The 20,554-nt window shown below is 41.9% G+C and overlaps 2 protein-coding genes across 12 annotated transcripts in view; both read left to right on the top strand.

Moving 5' to 3' along the window:
- The first annotated feature begins 860 nt into the window (after window positions 1–860).
- On the top strand, window positions 861–3,100 carry LOC114851345 (uncharacterized). Of its 4 annotated transcripts, none has more exons than XM_055506823.1 (6): window positions 861–1,279; window positions 1,417–1,458; window positions 1,690–1,734; window positions 1,810–1,926; window positions 2,012–2,046; window positions 2,175–3,100. In XM_055506823.1, exons 1-6 carry the CDS (start codon window positions 1,036–1,038, stop codon window positions 2,295–2,297), a joined length of 606 nt encoding a protein of 201 aa, XP_055362798.1. In that variant the 5' UTR covers window positions 861–1,035; the 3' UTR covers window positions 2,298–3,100. The 4 variants fall into 4 exon arrangements, with proteins under 4 accessions (XP_055362798.1, XP_055362797.1, XP_040925148.2 ...); XM_055506822.1 differs by having other exon boundaries at window positions 864–1,279; window positions 1,807–1,926; window positions 2,175–3,099; XM_041069214.2 differs by having other exon boundaries at window positions 866–1,279; window positions 1,693–1,734; window positions 2,175–3,099.
- A 3,251-nt stretch (window positions 3,101–6,351) lies between these two features.
- Window positions 6,352–20,554, top strand: part of LOC114850187 (uncharacterized) — a 49,998-nt gene continuing 35,795 nt past the window's right edge. Inside the window, exons 1-6 of one of the 8 annotated variants that reach the window (XM_029142240.3) lie at window positions 6,365–7,214; window positions 7,324–7,662; window positions 7,787–7,828; window positions 7,917–8,036; window positions 8,133–8,149; window positions 8,275–8,980. In XM_029142240.3, the coding sequence (XP_028998073.1) occupies window positions 7,169–7,214; window positions 7,324–7,662; window positions 7,787–7,828; window positions 7,917–8,036; window positions 8,133–8,149; window positions 8,275–8,397 (687 nt within the window). In that variant the 5' untranslated portion in view covers window positions 6,365–7,168 and the 3' untranslated portion in view covers window positions 8,398–8,980. Of the gene's footprint in view, window positions 7,215–7,323; window positions 7,663–7,786; window positions 7,829–7,916; window positions 8,037–8,114; window positions 8,150–8,274; window positions 8,981–20,554 lie in introns of those variants that run through there. The other 7 variants (XM_055506821.1, XM_029142227.3, XM_055506820.1 and 4 more) reach the window with 7 other exon arrangements.

Below are 20,554 nucleotides of genomic sequence, written 5' to 3'. Positions count from 1 at the left end.
TGATCACCTAGTATATATTTTTATTTGATTTGAATTCACTCACTGTACAGTATCATACAATAGCAAAGACCTGCCTATATAACAACCACAAAACATGAGCTTTTAGATTCAGGAAGCGTTGCAGTGTCACTATTAGTCTCAAATAAATTATTTAGGTCATCAAGACGATTTTGTTTATTAAACTCAGAAATGAGGAAACACCCACAGTTAGACAACAGCTAAGCTGACACACTGTAGTTTATACTTGGGTGAAGATGAATGTGTTTCCTTGACATCTCCTCTATTTCTTGTTAACCCAAAATCAGATTGGTTCATGGTACAGATGAATAAACTGATAAAAAAGACACCAAACCCTTATACTTTTGCTTCCACACCCACAGGGGGCGCTTTGGTTTTGTTCTACTTTATGTCTACTTGGTTTATTCTTGTTGTTTTTGTGATATCATTTTCTGTAGGTAATTACTTTAATTAGTGTTGCCTGTGTCCTTTGTATTAAAGACCCTAGCTTTCACTAGACCAGTTGGTTGCCATTTATCAGTGGTGGGGCAGTGGGAACCAGTCAACAATAAATAAGGTCAGAAGTTCAGGAACATCAACAACCTCAAGTTTTATCACGGTGGACGTGTTGTCGTTTTACATTTTCTAAACGTGGGCTGATCCTCGCTGGTTTTACTGGTAACATGAATGTGGCCAGTTCAAAAGGCTCCACCTCTAAAGTGGACAGTTCCTTCCTGGAGCACAGTTATATTACAGACACTGCAGAGCTACGACCAGTCGCACCATGAAGACCTTCATCTGGATCAATACTGTCGTTATCTGCAGCATCAGTAAGTACCAACAACACGTCGCTCTCAACATCTGGATCACACATTTAACTAAAAACAGTCTTTTAACATCTGTAACAACTAACTCACGTTGTCTCTGCTGTTTGTTTCAGGCTGGATCTCTGTCTCAGTGGCTCAGTCTCAGATTGTGAAGGTCCAGCCTGGTCAAAGTGTCACACTGAGCTTTCCGAAACCGACTACTGACACTGTGATGACCTGGTCCAGACTGATCAATAAAACCACAGCCAGCTGCATCTGTTATAAGATTAAACAAAACAAGGAAACTCAATTCTGTGATGGATTTAATGATACAACCATTGAAATGGGAGTCGACAGCAATAATATTGTGTTTCTCACAATGAAAAGGGTTCATTTATCCGACTCTGGAATCTATTTCTGTGATTTTTACAATGGAGGAAAAAGCACTTACGATGTGATACAGTTAAATGTTGAAGGTAAGAATGAAAAATTCAGTTTCCTCTGTTCTTCTTATTTGGCTGATAAAATAGCGGATAATTGTACGTAAGAACTATTTAAAATTCATTTTCAACCAAGACAGTGATTCAATAATGTTTCTTCATTCTGTAAACAGGCAGTAACGAAACTCAGCACGTCATGAACACAGAGTGTAAAAGTAAGACTGTCTTTAAGTTTTCAGTTGCTGTGTACATTTGTCTGTTGTTTAAAGATAAATATAGTTTAAATGTGCAAAAGCAATTACTATGTTACACATGTTGAAGGTAAGAATATGAAACTCAGTTTTCTCTGTTCTTATTTGTCTGTTAGAATAGCTAAAAATTATATGAAAACCTTTCATAATTTCTTGCTAAACAGACAGTGATTCATTATTGTTTCTTATTGTAAGCAGGCCGTGAGGAAACTCAGGACGACCTGAACACAGAGTCTAAAAGTAAGACAGTCTTTAAGTTTTCAAGTTGTTGTTTGCAGATAAATGCAGTTTAAATGTGTTTATTTATTTTAGCAGAATGGAATAAACCTAAAGAAACAACATATGTGATGAGCTTGACCCTCGGTGGTCTGACTGTTTTCCTTCTCGTGGTCGTCACTGTTCTGGTTGTTTCACTCATAAAACTTCAAGCAGGTACTTTATTAGAATAACATTATACTTTATACATTCTCACTTTATTATGTTTCAGTTTAAGTATAAATTTGTGTCTTTGATTCAGCTTCTGGTGAAAAACAGGATCCACAACAAAATGAGGTAAATCTCAATCAATTCTGTGTAAAGATCAACTTTCATATATTGATGTGGTAAATTGTGACAAATACATTTTATCCCTCAAATCTCGTCTTTTTTTCACATGTAACTGTTTCTACTCTGATTTACAGAATGTGGACTGTGACGACCTGAAGGCTGCAGCACTGAGTGTGTTTTCACCAGCAGTAAGAAGCAGGAGACCTGCATCACAGAGACAAGTGGAGACTCATGTTACTTACGCTGCCAGCAGATAGACTCACAGAGCAACTGCTGCTCTTATCAGACTGATCTACTGCTGTGTTCTGATGGGAACTTACTGAAACTAGGGAGAAATGAGTGAGTGAACATACAGACGTGGTTCAGGTCATGATCCTCTCATGTCTCACTCCATCCTCCTATTATGACCTGACTTTGGTGACAGACTGATGAAGGTCTGCAGCAGAGCAGGGCTGAGTGAGACACACATCACTAGTTTGACATAAAGAGACAATACGATGTAGAAAAACAATGAGGCCTGTGAACTTGATAAAAAAGTCTGAAATGAACCAGAAAACTATGTCTGACTTTGTTGTGAAATTCAAAATCTCCATTTGCACATTAGTATATTTGCCGTGTGACCTGATGTTAATGAGCTATGAGTTATAAAATGGCTGATGGTGTATTTATAAAAGCAATGACATATACATTGTTGAAGTTTACACTGCAGTGGAAAGCAGAAGTGTTAGTATTAGTGGCGTGTCTGATTCTGTATCTTCACACTTCTCAAACCGACACATGACTAATTTATCTCCACTTATTGTAAACACATCTACAAAACCTGTGAAACGTCTGATGCGGCTCAACGACTCTTTAGTCTCATGAAAAAAATGACGTTTAACACATCACCGAACCTAGTGAAGAAACCTAATACTTTAACTTTTATTTTCCATTTGAAGCTGTAATAATTAAAATTAAATAGAAAAGTATTTACAAGTACTAGACTACGAATAAAACTACAGTATGTACTGTACCAGTAACCATCTAGTTTCACTAGTTTCTAGTTTCACCTGTCTACCTGTTTCTAAAATAAATACTAACACGTACACACACACACACACACACAGGGTGTGACCAGATCCATACATTGTTACACACGCACAAATTTAATGTGACCCTAAACTGACTTCATAGAATCGCTGCACATTTTCAGTGATGTTCAGTTTGGTGCTTAATAATGATGCAATACAGTTTGTTCATCTATTTATAAAATAAGGTACGTTTGTACCTTATTTTATAAATTTATATAATTATATAAGTGTTGGTCAGAAATGTGATGATTCACATATGAGACTAGTTCTTCTTTACTTGGAGTAAACACATCTACTCTATAAAATTTGTGAAACATGTCTGATGCAGCTCAACGACTCTTTAGACTCATGAAAATGTTGACTCTGCTGCATCTACAACATGTTTAACACATCACAACAACATAACTACAGCAGCAGCAGCTCCATTCATCTCCACTATGATACATTCACTGTTCAATGCAACTGATACGATGATACTAAAACTCAGAGCTGTCACTCACTGAGAACAGAATCACATCAGAGTAGAAACGAGAAGTTAGTGTCAGTAACTAATGTTATGATCAGTTGGGTTAAATGACAGGAAACACAAATGACACGCTGGTTCAACAAGCAGCCAGAACACACACCAGCAGATCTGAGACAAGTTTCCAGCTTCACAACTGAACACGAAAAACGAACATAAACACAAGCCAGGACACAACATGAGTCTTTACACTGATCTGATCATTGAGCTGAGACAACAGTTCACCTCCCAAACTAGCAGCAACAAGACGTTACTGCTCCACTACTAACAACCACATCACTGCTGAATCTGTCTGGAAAGGTTTAGTCATTAAAACTCAACACTGAGCAGTTCATCACATTATTGTAATGAACCAAACTCTGTAGCATTCAACAAAAACATTCTGTTCTTGTTCCATGAGAGCACATATGGAGGCTGAGTGAGCTTTAAAGCACAATTAAATGCAGATCAATGACTCAGAGAATGAGGTTTTAATGAAATGTTCATTTTAGAATGTTTCAGGTTCCAGGAGCAAAAATGTAGTAAAACACAGGAAGCTTCATTTGAAACAAGCAGCTCAGCTTCCTGCTCTGTTCACTGTTACTAAATTACTCCTAGTGGCTGAACTGGTAGCGCATTGACCTGTAACGCAAAAGGTTGCCAGTTTGATTCCACCAAGTGTGTCCTTGAGCAAGATACTTCACATTACTTCACACCTTAACGAGGATATGTGTGTACAGACAAAAACTGTACACACATTCCACAATAACAAACCATGGTTTACACCAGACTTAAAAAGCAGCGCCAGGCCAAAGAAGAAGCAGGGACCGATCCCTGTACAGGCAGGACAGAAACAGGCTGACAAAGGAGGTAAAGCCTGTTAAAAGGAGACATGGCGAAAGCCTGCAGAACAGCCTATCAACAGACGACCCTGCGTCAGTCTGGAGAGGCCTGCATCACATCACCAGCTACAGGAAACCATCTCCACACCCTGAGGCCAGCAAACGTCTGGCAGACGACCTAAACAAGTTCTACTGCCGGTTTGAAAGGAACCACCTCACACCTCCTGGCCACACAATAGGCTCACCCACACCCCCCAACACTCACACCCTCCTACCATAAATAAGAAGTCCACCATGGATTGCCGGAGGACCTTCGTTGGTCTTTCGTGGAGCTTGCGAGGGAATACGAGGAGGCATCTGGCTTAAAGGCACGGCTCCGCGTTGTGAGACTGACGGTGGAAATTCTCGAGGGGGAGCACTGGTGGTTTCACTGCCCTGGGGTAAAGGCGCTGTCCGCCGGGCTCCAGGCGATGCGGTCGGATTTGGCACGCACTCTGCGCGCGGCGCCTACCAGCGTTTCACCGGCTGCTTCCGCCACCATCTCCCCCATAGCCGCTCCGCCGTCTCAGGCCCACGTTCCTGTCGTCGCTCTATCGGCTCAAGCTCACGTTCCGGTCGACCACATCTGCCTCGGTTCCTAGTGGTCTGGCACCGACCACGTCTGCTTGGGTTCCTGGAGTTTCGGCGCTGACCACGTCTGTCCTGGCTCCACGGCTGGGTTCATCTCCGGTGCTGGCTCCGGCGTCTCGTCTGGTTCCAGTTCCTCGTCGTCTCGCGTCTGTCGGGCCACCTCTCTGGTCCCGGCATTCACATCTGTCCTCGTCTCTGGTTCCGGCTCCACGCCGGCCCCCTTCTCTGGTCCTGGCTTCACGTCTGTCCTCTCCTGCCACTGGGGTGGCGCTGCCTTCTTTTTCGGCGACCTCCTGGCCGCCTCGGCTTCCATAAGTGGCATCCGCTTGGGGGACGCCACCATTCCCCATGGGCCACAGGACGTGCCCTGTTTCGTCGCCGACTCCCGCAACTCCCCTGGATCCGGGGCGGCTCCTTGCCTGGATGACGCCGTCGTTCCCTGTGGGGTCCTGGAGGTAGCTGGCTTTGGCGCCGACCTCCCAGAGCCTGCCGCTCGCCCCTGGGCACCCTGTGTGCCGTTCCGGCCCAACGACTACTGGGTCGAGACACTCTTCATCACCATCCTCCCTGAGAGGTATTAAATTGGACCCTGTGTTGCTTTCATGCTTGGACTATGTGTTGGACTTTGTGTATGGACTTGGTTGCGGACCCACCTCAGAGACTCTCTTAGCAGGATCATGCATGGCTTTGTTCTTTTGGGCCCGCCTCTTGTCCTCACTTCCTGTTTTGGTTCTTCTGGGTTTTAGTTCTTGCTTTACTTTTCTGATCACGTGCCCCGTCAGCTGTTTTCATTCAGTAATTACTGGTGTATTTAGTTTCCAGTTCAAACCTCAGGTCTCTGCCAGATCGTAGCGTGTTATCACCTCAGTCCAGCGTTTGATTCTCTGTTCCGATTCAAGTAAGATTCTGTTTTGTCTTTCGTACTTACCCGTCTTGCCTGTTCCCTATCGGTTATTTTGCCTGTGTGTTTGGGATCTGCTGTTGCCGCCAGCTGCCTGTCTGACGCTGATTTTTGCTCGCTGTTTGTGGAGTGTTTTTTATTTAAACAAACACCCACGCTAGTTCTGTCTCCGGCTGTGCATGTGGGTCCTGCATCACACTCGTTTTCTGACCGTCCTTGACAAATACAGACGGGAGGTGGAGCAGCTGGTCCAGTGGTGCAGTCAGAACCAGCTGGAGCTCAACACGCTCAAAACTGTGGACATGACGGTGGACTTCAGGTTGAACGGCCTAACCCCCCCCCACCCACCATCCACAATAACACAGTGTCTATTAGGTTCCTAGGGTCCACAATCTCACAGGACCTGAAGTGGTCCCCCCAAACAGTCCCAGCGGAGGTTGTACTTCCTGACATAGCTCAGGAAGTACAACCTGCCCCAGGAGCTGCTGACCATCTTCTACACAGCCATCATCCAGTCTGTCCTCTGCATCCCCATCACTGTGTGGAGGTGCAAATGCAGGTGCAGTTCCACTGTGTGGACCAGCAGACACAGAGTCACCTTCTTCCCAAGGCTGTTTCTGAACTGAACTCAGTACAATGACTCTCAAATGTGCAATAACCACTGATGAATGTGACACAGTGGGCTGCAGTTTATTTGTTTATTTATTTGTGTAAATACCTATAATTACAATTGTAAATAAGAGGGAACAAAGACTGAGTCAGACCATATATAATTCCTTGGTTGTCCTGTGCAAACTTGGCAATTATACAGTAGCTGATTCTGATTCTATTTCTCAAGGGCGTGTCCATGTGTGGCAGGTCACTGCTCTACAACAATGCCTCCTCATATTCACGGTGGAAACAATCCAGTTGGTTGTCATTTTTCTGTGCTGGGGCAGTGGGAACCAGTTGACAATAAACAGAAGTCAGAAGTGCAGGTGCATCAACAACCTTAGGTTTTATCACAATGGATGTTCACAACTTCATGTTGACGTTGTACATTTTCTAAACATGGACTGATCCTCACTGGTTTTAATGGTAACATGAATGTGGCCAGTTCAAAAAGCTCCACCTCTAAAGCAGACAGTTCCTTCCTGGAGCACAGTTATATTACAGACACTGCAGAGCTACGACCAGTCGCACCATGAAGTCCTTCATCTGGATCAATACTGTCGTTATCTGCAGCATCAGTAAGTACCAACAACACGTCGCTCTCAACATCTGGATCGCATTCATCTAAAAAACAACTTTTTAACATCTGTAACAACTAACTTACGTTGTCTCTGCTGTTTGTTTCAGGCTGGATCTCTGTCTCAGTGGCTCATTCTCAGATTGTGAATGTCCAGCCTGGTCACAGTGTCACACTGTGGTCCCCCATACTGACTAAAAACACTGTGACGACCTGGTCCAGACTGACCAATAAAACCACAGCCAGCTGCATCTGTTTTATCACCTCATTTAAAGGAAACGCTGAATTCTGTGATGGATTTAGTAATGAAAAGTTTGAAATGAAAGACAACAACAGTGGAGTGTATCTCACAATCAAAAAGGTTGATTTATCCGATTCCAGAATCTATTTCTGTGAATTTTTCAACAGCGGCAAAAGCACTTACTATGTTACACACTTATATGTTAATGGTAAGTCAGTTTTCTCTTTTCTTCTTATTTGTCTGTTAGAATAGTTGATAATTGTATGAAAACTATTCATAATTTATTGCTAAACAGACAGTGTTTAATGTTGATGTTTCTTATTTGTAAACAGGCAGTGAGGAAACGCAGGACGACTTGGACACAAAGTCTCAAAGTAAGACTGTCTTTATGTTTTCAGTTATTGTGTAGATTTGTCTGCTGTTTGCACATAAATGCAGTTTAAATGTGTTTATTTAATTTAGCAGAGTGTAATAAAACTGATAAAACAACGTATGTGATGAGCTTGATCCTCGGTGGTCTGACTGTTTTCCTTCTCATGGTCGTTACTGGTGTGATTGTTTCACTCGGAAAACGTCAAGCAGGTACTTTATTAGAATGAAATTATACTTTATACATTCTCCATAATTATGTTTCAGTATTAATGTGTCTCTTTGATTCAGCTTCTAGTGAAAAACAAGATCCACAACTCCACGAGGTAAATCACAGCCGATTTTGTGTAATAAATAACTTTGCTACATTGATGGTGTGAATTGTGACAAACAAATATGTTTGTTTCCTCAAACCACATCTTTTTGTAACTGCTTTTATCATTATTTACAGAATGTGGACAGTGACGACCTGAAGGCTGCAGCACTGAGTGTGTTTTCACCAGCAGTAAGAAGCAGGAGACCTGCATCACAGAGACAAGTGGAGACTCATGTTACTTACGCTGCCAGCAGATAGACTCACAGAGCAACTGCTGCTCTTATCAGACTGATCTACTGCTGTGTTCTGATGGGAACTTACTGAAACTAGGGAGAAATGAGTGAGTGAACATACAGACGTGGTTCAGGTCATGATCCTCTCATGTCTCACTCCATCCTCCTATTATGACCTGACTTTGGTGACAGACTGATGAAGGTCTGCAGCAGAGCAGGGCTGAGTGAGACACACATCACTAGTTTGACATAAAGAGACAATACGATGTAGAAAAACAATGAGGCCTGTGAACTTGATAAAAAAGTCTGAAATGAACCAGAAAACTATGTCTGACTTTGTTGTGAAATTCAAAATCTCCATTTGCACATTAGTATATTTGCCGTGTGACCTGATGTTAATGAGCTATGAGTTATAAAATGGCTGATGGTGTATTTATAAAAGCAATGACATATACATTGTTGAAGTTTACACTGCAGTGGAAAGCAGAAGTGTTTGTATTAGTGGCGTGTCTGATTCTGTATCTTCACACTTCTCAAACCAACACGTGACAAATTTATCTCCACTTATTGTAAACACATCTATAAAACCTGTGAAACATCTGATGCAGCTCAACGACTCTTTAGACTCATGAAAACGTTGACTTTGCTGCAGCTACAACATGTTTAACACATCACAGCAGCATAACTACAGCAGCAGCAGCTCCATTTACCTCAACTATGATACATTCACTGTTCAATGCAGCTGATACGATGATACTAAAATTCAGAGCTGTCACTCACTGAGAACAGAATCACATCAGAGTAGAAACGACTCAACAAGTTTGTGTCAGTAACTAATGTTATGATCAGTTGGGTTGAATGACGGGAAACAGAAATGACACGTTGGTTCAACAATCAGCCAGAACACACACCAGCAGATCTGAGACAAGTTTACAGCTTCACAACTGAACACGAAAAACGAACATAAACACAAGCCAGTACACAACATGAGTCTCTACACTGATCTGATCATTAAGCTGAGACAACAGTTCACCTCCCAAACTAGCAGCAACAAGACGTTACTGCTCCACTACTAACAACCACATCACTGCTGAATCTGTCTGGAAAGGTTTAGTCATTAAAACTCAACGCTGAGCAGTTCATCACATTATTGTAATGAACCAAACTCTGTAGCGTTCAGCAAGAACATTCTGCTGTTGTTCTATGAGAACACATATGTTAAGGGTGAATGAGTACAATAAAAAGCAGATCAATGACTCAGAAGATGATCTTTGAATTAAAGGTTCAATCTAGAATGTTTCAGGCTCCAGGAGCAGGTAGGAACGCAGGAAGCTTCATCTGAAACCTGACGCTCTGCTTCCTATTCTGTTCCTGTTGCTATTTTACTCCTGGTAGTTCAATGGGTACTGTAGTGCATCGTCCTGGGAGGCAAAAGGTCACCAGTTCCATCCCACCATTCCTTGAACAAGACACTTCACACTAGCTCCCCAGACCTCTGTCTGTGTGTCAGTCCATTGCTCCCCCATGGGGGTGGGTCAGATGCAGAGGACAATTTCACCAAGGGGATCAATAAAGTAGTTATTTTATTTTATCAGACGAGTAAACTGATAAAACTGTAACTAAAACAAGAAATCAGTTGAACCACAAATTTTAGGACACTGGGGTTTGTAGGTTTTTTTTTTTAGGTACGCTTTACTTCATGAACAAATGCACTAAATATAAAGGATAGACATGTCATACATCAAATTAAACAGTAGAGTCTTGGCTATAATGCAGTTTAAATGTCTTTCACATGCATCAAACACAGCCCCAGTAATAAACAAAACTACCGATACTCTATAGCGCTAAACATGAATAACCTACGGTTCAAATGAAAGCTGAGATTCTTAGGATTCTAAGAATGTGTGCCATGACATGGTAGACTGTGATGTTCTCTCTGTGTTTGGCTCATTCTTATTGGCTGTCAGAGCTGTCAATCTTCCATGGGCTGGTACAGCGGGATTCATTAGGTAGTAACTTTTTACACAAACCCTCAACAGCCGGAATCTGAGTTCCCTGTGGGGAGTTACGCCCCCAGGCAAGGCAGCACTCTAGTGGCCGTATGAGGCATTGCAGTCTCAATTTTTAGGCCATTTGCAGTAATATGATAATATGTTAAGTGAGATGTGTATAGATGAAACTTATTTTGTTCAAACTAATCACTTTTATAGGTATAACAATGAAAAAATCATGTTTCACTTTTAAAAAAATCATCTCTTGAATGACTTGTTTCTACAAAAGACCTTTGTAATTTTGTTCTGCTTTGTGTTATAATAATTATTTCTTTGCTTAAATAATGTTAATGTACAAAAATATGATGTGATGATTCTATACACACATACACACACACACACACACACACATACACCCCTGCCAGAAAATAGAGCTTGGAGCTCATAGGGATCCACATGTACATTTAACCTGGATATTCATAATGTACCATCCTGGCAATGGATTTAAAGAGATGATTATATACAGCTATGTCTCCTCATATTCACGATGTAAACAATTGGTTGGTATGTTTCCATGCTGAGGCAGTCAGAACCAGTCGACAGTAAACAAGGTCAGAAGTTTAGCAACATCAACAACCTCAGGTTTTATCATGGTGGACGTTCACAATTTCATGTTGACGTTGTACATTTTCTAAACGTGGACTGATCCTCACTGGTTTTAATGGTAACATGAATGTGGCCAGTTAAAAAGGCTCCACCTCTAAAGTAGACAGTTCCTTCCTGGAGCAAAGTTATATTACAGACACTGCAGAGCTACGACCAGTCGCACCATGAAGACCTTCATCTGGATCAATACTGTCGTTATCTGCAGCATCAGTAAGTACCAACAACACGTCGCTGTCAACATCTGGATCGCATTCATCTAAAAAACAACTTTTTAACATCTGTAACAACTAACTTACGTTGTCTCTGCTGTTTGTTTCAGGCTGGATCTCTGTCTCAGTGGCTCATTCTCAGATTGTGAATGTCCAGCCTGGTCACAGTGTCACACTGTGGTCCCCCATACTGACTAAAAACACTGTGACGACCTGGTCCAGACTGACCAATAAAACCACAGCCAGCTGCATCTGTTTTATCACCTCATTTAAAGGAAACGCTGAATTCTGTGATGGATTTAGAAATGAAAAGTTTGAAATGAAAGACAACAACAGTGGAGTGTATCTCACAATCAAAAAGGTTGATTTATCCGATTCCAGAATCTATTTCTGTGAATTTTTCAACAGCGGCAAAAGCACTTACTATGTTACACACTTATATGTTAATGGTAAGTCAGTTTTCTCTTTTCTTCTTATTTGTCTGTAAGAATAGTTGATAATTATATGAAAACTATTCATAATTTATTGCTAAACAGACAGTGTTTAATGTTGATGTTTCTTATTTGTAAACAGGCAGTGAGGAAACTCAGGACGACCTGGACACAGAGTCTAAAAGTAAGACTGTGCTTAAGTTTTCAATTATTGTGTAGATCGGTCTGTTGTTTGGAGATAAATGCAGTTTAAGTGTGTTTATTTAATTTAGCAGAGTGTAATAAACCTGATGAAACAACATATGTGATGAGCTTGATCCTCGGTGGTCTGACTGTTTTCCTTCTCGTGGTCATTACTGGTCTGACTGTTTCACTCAGGAAACTTCAAGCAGGTACTTCATGACAACAGCTGCTCCTCTCATGCATTTGGTTTATTTTTTACATCATATCTAATGTTATGTCAATCATGTTTTGTTGTTTAGCTTTGAATGAAGGACAGAAAACACATCATCAGGAGGTGATCTAGTCTCTAATTTACTCCATGTATTTAACCATGTGTCCTGTCATTGGTTCATGCTTCCACTTGGTGAGATCAGTGACTAATTACTCCTTTCTACAGAATCCAGCCTCTGATGAACTGAACTACGCAGCAGTGAATTTCCGTCAAAAAGAAAGACGAAGAGAAGTGGAGCCGAACGTTGTGTATTCTGCTACTAGATAGACTGAAGAAGCAACAAACACAGGTCAGAGCAAACTGAGGACTGATTTATAACAAGCTGCAAATAAACTGTGACTGATGCTCATGAGAATCTATGACTGTTTTGTTAAAAACAAACCTAGTTTTAACTTTTATTTTCTATTTGAAGTTGCAATAATAAAAAATTATTATAGAAAGAATTTACAACATTTCTAGATGTACTGGAGTACGAATAAAATTACTGTATTTTCCAGTTTTACCTGTTGATCTGTTTCTAAAATACTAACACGCATTTTGTCGCTCTGGTCTGTGTAAACCTCTGCTGTTTTAGATTCAGCCACTAAACCTTCCGCTGGGTCGTGTTCTCTCCAATGAGCCACAACCACAAAACAAATCAGATAAAAATATCTCCTAGTATGTGTTTTAGTTTTCAACAAAGCTGGTGATACACATAGAGCATGTGAATTCTGTAGCACAGACAAGCGTTTGAGTGAATATTTCAAACCAGAAGCTTTCAGAGTCAGGAAGAGCTACAGTGACACTGTTTTAGTCAGAATTAATATAAAATATAAGGTTGAAACAGTTTAACTAAACTTCTGAAAACTTATGCCTTTTAACCCCTTTCTCTGGCTCTGGTGGAATGTCTCTCTGCAGCAATGGAATTGTTTGTGCCACCTTATCGTATTGTGAATGAGAATGTTTGCATTCTCACTTCTGCATCGTCATGTCTTGTTATCCAAAGGAAGGAACACCGAGCTTCCAAGACAAGATGCATTCGCTTTAACAGTCTTGGGTCTGGTGGGGAGTCAGATAGGATGGAGCCAGAGTCCGGGTGTAAAAGACAAACATATATCATAAACTATTAGTCAGTCAAATGGAACATCAGATGTTTAGACTTGATGTACGTCAGGGCGCAAGAGATTAGTTTTTTGTGTACAGTAAGAATGTTCAGTATTGCACCTAACCAGCACATAATGACTGTGTTGGATACGAAAAAGGCAAAGGCACAATTTATCCATTACACAGACACACACCTGTGTCTAGGACCTGCCAGTGAAGAGGCTGAGTGTTTCTCTATTGTGCTGTCGTCTCACGTGGACACATTATCTTTGGAAATGGATCCAAGGTGGCGTCTGTGCGTGAGTAACGACACTGCAAAGTTGCTCCAATAAATACATAGTAGGGTGTAATGAAAGCAAAGAATGTAACTCTGCAGATTTAAGAAACACTTGTGGTTTAGTGCTGTTCAATGTTCAGTGTTCAGTATTACACTGTCATATGGCATTAAATAACCTAAACATCAACAGTAGAAGCACCCAAATCTTAGGAAAGTGAGACTGCAGGCCCTCGACTACATGGAGAAATAGTTTCACTGCAGAAAAATAGGCCACAGTCTTTATTCAGTATTACTGTAGGTTCTACTTTGACATTCTCCACCATCCTGATTGTTTTACTGGCCAGCAAAGTTCAAAATAAATGGAAGAAATTTTAGGCACTGTTTTTAAAGCCCAGCAGGTATGTAAGGTAGGTAACCTAGGTAACCATTCATATTAGTCATGCAGAATAAATGTAACCAAAGGATCTACCTGATCTATGTTTTAGCTGTTGGCCGTTGTTTTAGCTTTTTAACTTAGCTGTAATGTGTTTACTCCATCCATCCATCCATCCATCCATCCATCCATCCATCCATCCATCCATCCATCCATCCATCCATCCATCCATCCATCCATCCATCCATTTTCGACCCGCTTATCCAGGACCAGGTTGCAAGGCCAGCATGTATGTCCCATACCTGCAACATCCAAGAGGCATCCGAAACAGATGCCTGAGCCACCTTAGCTGACGCTACTCGATTTGGGGGGAGCAGTAACTCTACTCCAAGCTCCTCTCGGGTGACAGAGCTCCTCATTCTATCTCTAAGGGTGCGTCCAGCCCAGCTCCCTCTTTACCTTACCCTTTACCTTACCACATTACAGCCGATATGTCTGTCTCACGCTCTGTCCTTCCCTCTCTAAAGGGCGAGACCTCAAGATACTTGAACTTCTCCACTTGGGGCAAAAGCTCTCCTCCAACCTGGAGAGAACAAACCACCTTTTACTGGTCGAGGATAATGGCCTCAGACTTGGAGGAACTGATTCTCATCGCAGCCACCTCATACTTAGCTGTAAAGCGCTTGCAGGAGGTCCCGGTCCGATGAAGCTAACAGGACGTCATCCGCAAAAGGCAGAAATGCAATTCTGTGGTCCCCAAACCAGACCCCCTCCAGCTCCCGGCTGCGCCTAGAACAGGGGTGGGCAAACCTGGTCCTCGAGGGCCGCTGTCCTGCTGGTTTCCAACTCTCCCTGCACCAGTTACGGCTGATTACCTGGATAAGGTGTGTTCAGTCAATCAGCAGGTGAAAAAGCGAACTGACACACCTGATGGAGGTGATCAGCAGGGAGAGTTGGAAAACCAGCAGGGACCCTCGAGGACCAGGATTGTCCACCCTTGGCCTAGAAACTTTGTCTATAAAAAAACATGTATAAAACGACAATATAATATTTGTTAATATAAAAATAATGAATAGAACCAGTGACAGTGAGTAGCCCTGCTGGAATTCAACAACTTACTACTTGCAATGGAAACTAAGCTCCTGGCACCCCTCACAGAATGCTACAGGGGACGTGGTTGACCCTTATTGTCTATGCAATGCTGCAATAATGCGTCGTCCAAGACAGGAGATGGACAACTCCACCTCTGAGTCCCCTGCCTCTGCGTCCTCAGCAGAAGACATGTCAGAGGGATGGAGGAGATCCTCAAAGTACTCCTTCCACCATCTGATAACATCCTCAGTCGAGGTCAACAGCTGCCCACCTCCATTGTGAACAGTGTTGGTGAAGAACTGCTTTCCTCATTGAACAGTTTGCCTCTTTGAGGCCGAATAACAGTCCTCCTGCTTGGACTCCCCACACTCCTCCCAGGCCCGAGTTTTTGCCTCCACAACAGCCCAGGCCCCTCTGCTCTTAACACAAACACACCTTCTTTATGACGACAACGATCAAGGCAGCGTTTTACAAACTGATCGCATGTAGCAGACTACAGCTTCTACAGATGATACTGTCTCATTCTGTCATTCTGTCTGATTTCTGTGGCTGTTCTTTGAGCAGAGAAGAGGCAGGTTTAACGCGTCATAGAAGAGGAACTTTTTTTTATTGGGCTTGTGTATAAATTGAAGATTAATACACCAATGCACAGATTACGTGAGCACTCCACCACTCGGTGTTGGAACAATAAGGAAGCAAGGTGTACAGGGCTCAAAGAGTTTTTGTATTGAGCTTGTGTATAAATTACACTTGTTATTTATAAACTCAAGTTTCGTTTTTACACATTGTGAGAGGAACAAGGACACGTGTTGAAAAGACATTAGTGACGTTTAACTGTCAAACAGGAAGAATCTGATGTCTGTCAGGGGAGGAGTGTGATACACACTACACAGGAAGAGACAACTACATCCAACTACAGCCCAATAACCTGCCTCTGCACAACATGGAAGCTCCTGTCAGGCATCACAGCAGCCAAGATGAGCAGGCACATGGATCAATACATGAGCAGTGCCCAGACAAGAATTGGTAGTAACAACAGGGGGCAAAACATCAGCTACTGGTAGACAAAGCAGTCACCTGAGACTGTAAGACCAGACATACCAACCTCTGTGATACTCTGTGTCACAGAATGTGACCTCAGATGACCTGAATTATGCAGGTATTAAATCTGCAGGTCAATTTCCCAAAACACCCAAACTCTGTACATTGTTGCTTGTGGCCGCCATGTGTTTCTGTTGATATTCCTGTTTCTAACTTTTGTGGATGTTCTCTGAGCAAGTTTAACACAACAGCCTATAACAAGACAGAAATGATTTGTGGGGGAGGAGTGACCAAGATGTACAGTGAAGAGGAAAAGGCACCCCAGTGTGGTCTGGTTACAACTGAGGCCTCTGAAGTCAACGCTCTGAACAAGAACATTAAACTAAGCTCTAAAACCTAATCAATATTTGTGAACATAGTCAAAAAAAAAAGAAAATCATAGGTTTTCTTATCATCACAACCCAATATCATACAGTACTTTTTTAGAAAAACATAAATGACCAATAATCTCTCAGGGGAGGGGTAAGATACACAATATACAGGAAGAGACAACACAGTGTAAAAGTCCACAACAGGAAGACTTTAGATGTGACCACAAAAGTCACATGGCCCCGTATTTATAGACCAAGAGGAACACTACACTTAATATGAGAACAAAAATATGTCCATACTTTACACAAACCTACAGTAACCACATCATTGCCATCTACTCATCCACACAAACATACTCAGACAGCATTTCAGGTTACAGTAACCTGTGAGCTTTATTTACTGTATAGGTCAGGCTTGACAAAAAAAAAATACAACTTGTCTGTTTCTGTAATAGATAGATTTTGGTCACGTGATAATTCTTTATTTAACATAAATATAGGTATTTCTGCTTTTAATTGATGTGTGTTTATTAGTGGAATGTAAATTAAACTGATGGAGGAGGACAGTAGTGTGAGTCTGATGTCAATAACGACTCACCAGGAAGAAATGTTTAAATGAAATAAAAGTCACTCATGAGCACAGAAAAAAAACATGACCTAAAACCTACATTTAGGATACGTCTACATAAACTAACAAGCTTTATTCATTGTTGTAATTGTCTTGTATTAGGAATGAGTATCATAAATACCAAGGCATCGTCTTCTGTGTTCCCAAATATGGACAAGCAGCGAGTCATGTTCTCCCTCCACACAGCGGCCAAGTTCATTCTGTGGTGACAACTCAGATCAAAAGATATGAGGACTGGCCTTCAGCTCTGCATTAACCACAAACAACAAAACGTGTGCTCCTCTCACACAGACATGTTCCTGCTTTCAACAATTAGAGATGTTGTGCTGTACATGCAGAGACAAATGCAACTTACTCAAACCAGGAAGACTTGCTGTCAGCTGCAAGTTAGAAAATGTACACAACTGCCTATTATTTATTAGGGCCAATAGATTTTTTAGAAAAACTTACTGTGGCTGAAGGAGGACCCAAACGGAGACTACAAGGAGGTTGTGGTACTTCTTAATATTAATTATTTAAACTAGTAAAAATACATTAATATTCTATACTCAATACAAGAACTGATTCTAGAACAATTCATAAAAATGAATGTTTGTGTTAATTTGTTGCATATGTGGTATGACTGCTCCTTAGCTCTTTGGTCCAAGTCAGGGCAACCTGACCCTCGATGAATTGATTTGCAAAGCCCAGAAACCACTGCAGTCTGTCTTCTCCACTTTAGTGGGATCCATGCCCACCTGCCCTGGCTCCAACACAAGACCCAGAAAGGATGTCTTTGCTGTGTGAAACTTACACTTCTTAGCTTTAACAAAAAGCTGATTGTCCAACAAACAACAGCATAGTGTGTTCGGTCACATTCTTGGAATAAATCAGAATATAATCTATGTATGCAAACACAAACTAATTAACCATATCTTTCAAAATATAGTTTACCTACGCCTGAAACACAGCTGGTGCTTTGGTGAGGCCAAACAGCATCACTAAATGTTTAAAGTGATTTTCCACTGTATCTCCAGCTCTCATTCTTATGAAATGATATGCATTCCTCAAATTGAGCTTTATGAAAGGCTACTTGTTTTTAACTGTAATGTGCCGGGGAGCGGCACCAGGAAGCAACTCAATCAAGCAGTCATTGGGTCTGTGAGGCGGTAAAACCGTGGCTCTGCGTTTACTGAACACAGATCCAGGTAAACTGCAGGCACTGCAGGCAAATCTATGTCTTCCTCAGAATTCTGCCTCTTCTTGCACATTGCGTTCTGGGCAGAGTACAAACAGTTCCCTAGACAATAGGCACTGCAGTCCACAACCACAAAAGGCCCAAATCAGAGGAGTGTCAAATCAAGAAAACACATTAAAGTCCAAAGAGTGAAAGTAAACGGTGTGAATAAAGCAAGTGTTAAAAGCCTGATCGAGGGATAGAGCTCAAACAGCTTCACGCGAGACACTCCATTACAGACCGGTCCTCTGGTGAGATCGAACCCCCAAAGCTGAGAGAGTGGCCATTAACAAAGTGTGGCTGGAGGAGGGGACAAGCGCCGTACAGCCCACCAGCGTGTCCCCAACCGCTGATGAGCACTGACATTTAATAGACAGGAGGCCACCCGATGACCCTTCTGCCCACAATACAAACACAAACCAGCTTCAAAAGGACGTTGAAGCTCCTCAGTCAACAGCGTTGCCCGACCCAGCTGCATGGGTGCTTCCCAGTCCAGCGCCGATCAGAAGCTGCGAGGGGAGGTCTGAATTGTTACAGGCTTTGCCTGGTTGGGATCCAGTTGGGATTGTTCAAATACAGATAGCTACAGACAGTAGCTGTAAAATGTACAGTAGCTGTTCACAGCAATATCAACAAAGTGGAGGAACACTTTTAATCGCTGTGTTATTACAATAACAATATCACCACCAACGTAAATAATTTCCCATAATCTACACTGTGCAATTAATTATGATGTGCAATACCTCATAAACATACATGTGCAATACACCATACATAAATGGTGTAAAGATGATCTGTCTGTTGTTTTTGTTCAAGGTTATGCCCAATCATGGGAAAAATAATAATAATCTAATCTAATCTAATCTAATCTAATCTAATCTAATCTAATCTAATCTAATCTAATCTAATCTAATCTAATCTAATCTAATCTTGTAGGTGCATTTTATCCAGGCAAACAAAAAGTTTTACACCTCATATCACATCTCAGAAGTGTCTCCTACATTATGACACTAAATGCATTTAAATAGCCTTTATTGTTGCAGAGATATATTCTGTATGGTGCATATAACTCCCCCCACATCCCCCTACAATGCCAGAAAATAGGGCTTGGGGTTCAAAGGGATCCACATGTACTTGTGGTACTTGTGCAGTGGGTTTAAGAGATGACTACATGCAGCGACGCCGCCTCATATTTATTGTGGAAACAGACCATCCATCCAATTTCTTAACCGCTTACTCCCTAGTGCGGGGTCACGGGGGTGCTGGAGCCTATCCCAGCTGGCTACGGGCGAGAGGCAGGGTACACCCTGGACGGGTCGCCAGTCCATCGCAGGGCAACACATAGACAGACAACCATTCACTCACACCTACGGGCAATGGAGAGAAGCCAATCAACCTAATGCACGTCTTTGGACTGTGGGAGGAAGCCGGAGAACCCGGAGAGAAGCCACGCAAACACGGGGAGAACGTGCAAACTCCACACAGAAAGGCACCGCCTCCGGGAATCAAACCCAGAACCTTCTTGCAATTTTTCTGTACTAGGACAGTGGGAACCAGTTGACAATAAACAAGGTCAGAATTGCAGGAACATCAACAAACTCAAGTTTTATCACGGTGGACGTTCACAACTTCAAGTTGACATTATACATTTTCTAAACTTGGACTGATCCTCACTGGTTTTAATGGTAACATGAATGTGGCCAGTTAAAAAGACTCCACCTCTAAAGTAGACAGTTCCTTCCTGGAGCACAGTTATATTACAGACACTGCAGAGCTACGACCAGTCGCACCATGAAGACCTTCATCTGGATCAATACTGTCATTATCTGCAGCATCAGTAAGTACCAACAACACTCTCAACATCTGGATCACACATTCATCTAAAAACAGACTTTTAACATCTGTAACAACTAACTCACATTGTCTCGGCTGTTTGTTTCAGGCTGGATCTCTGTCTCAGTGGCTCAGTCTTAGATTGTGAAGGTCCAGCCTGGTCACAGTGTCACACTGTGGTCCTCGAAACCCTCTGGTGATACTGTGATGACCTGGTCCAGACTGATCGATAAAACCACAGCCAGCTGCATCTGTTTTATGTCCAGATCTACTGAAAAACCTCAGTTCTGTGGAGGGTTCGATAATGGAAACTTTCAAATGGGAGTGAACAACACTGAAGTGTTTCTCAACATCAAAAATGTTAATTTATTCGACTCTGGAATCTATTTCTGTGAATTTTTCAACAGAGGACAAAACGTTTACTATGTGATACATTTAAATGTAGACGGTAAGAAAATGACAATAACTCTTCTGTTCTTCTCCTTTAGAATAGCTCATTATTGTACTAAAAACATGT

This window comes from Betta splendens, chromosome 2, assembly GCF_900634795.4.
Source record: "Betta splendens chromosome 2, fBetSpl5.4, whole genome shotgun sequence".
NCBI lineage: Eukaryota > Metazoa > Chordata > Actinopteri > Anabantiformes > Osphronemidae > Betta > Betta splendens.
The sequence above is the reverse complement of the archived record's forward strand: the minus strand, read 5'-3'. Positions and strand labels throughout refer to the sequence as shown.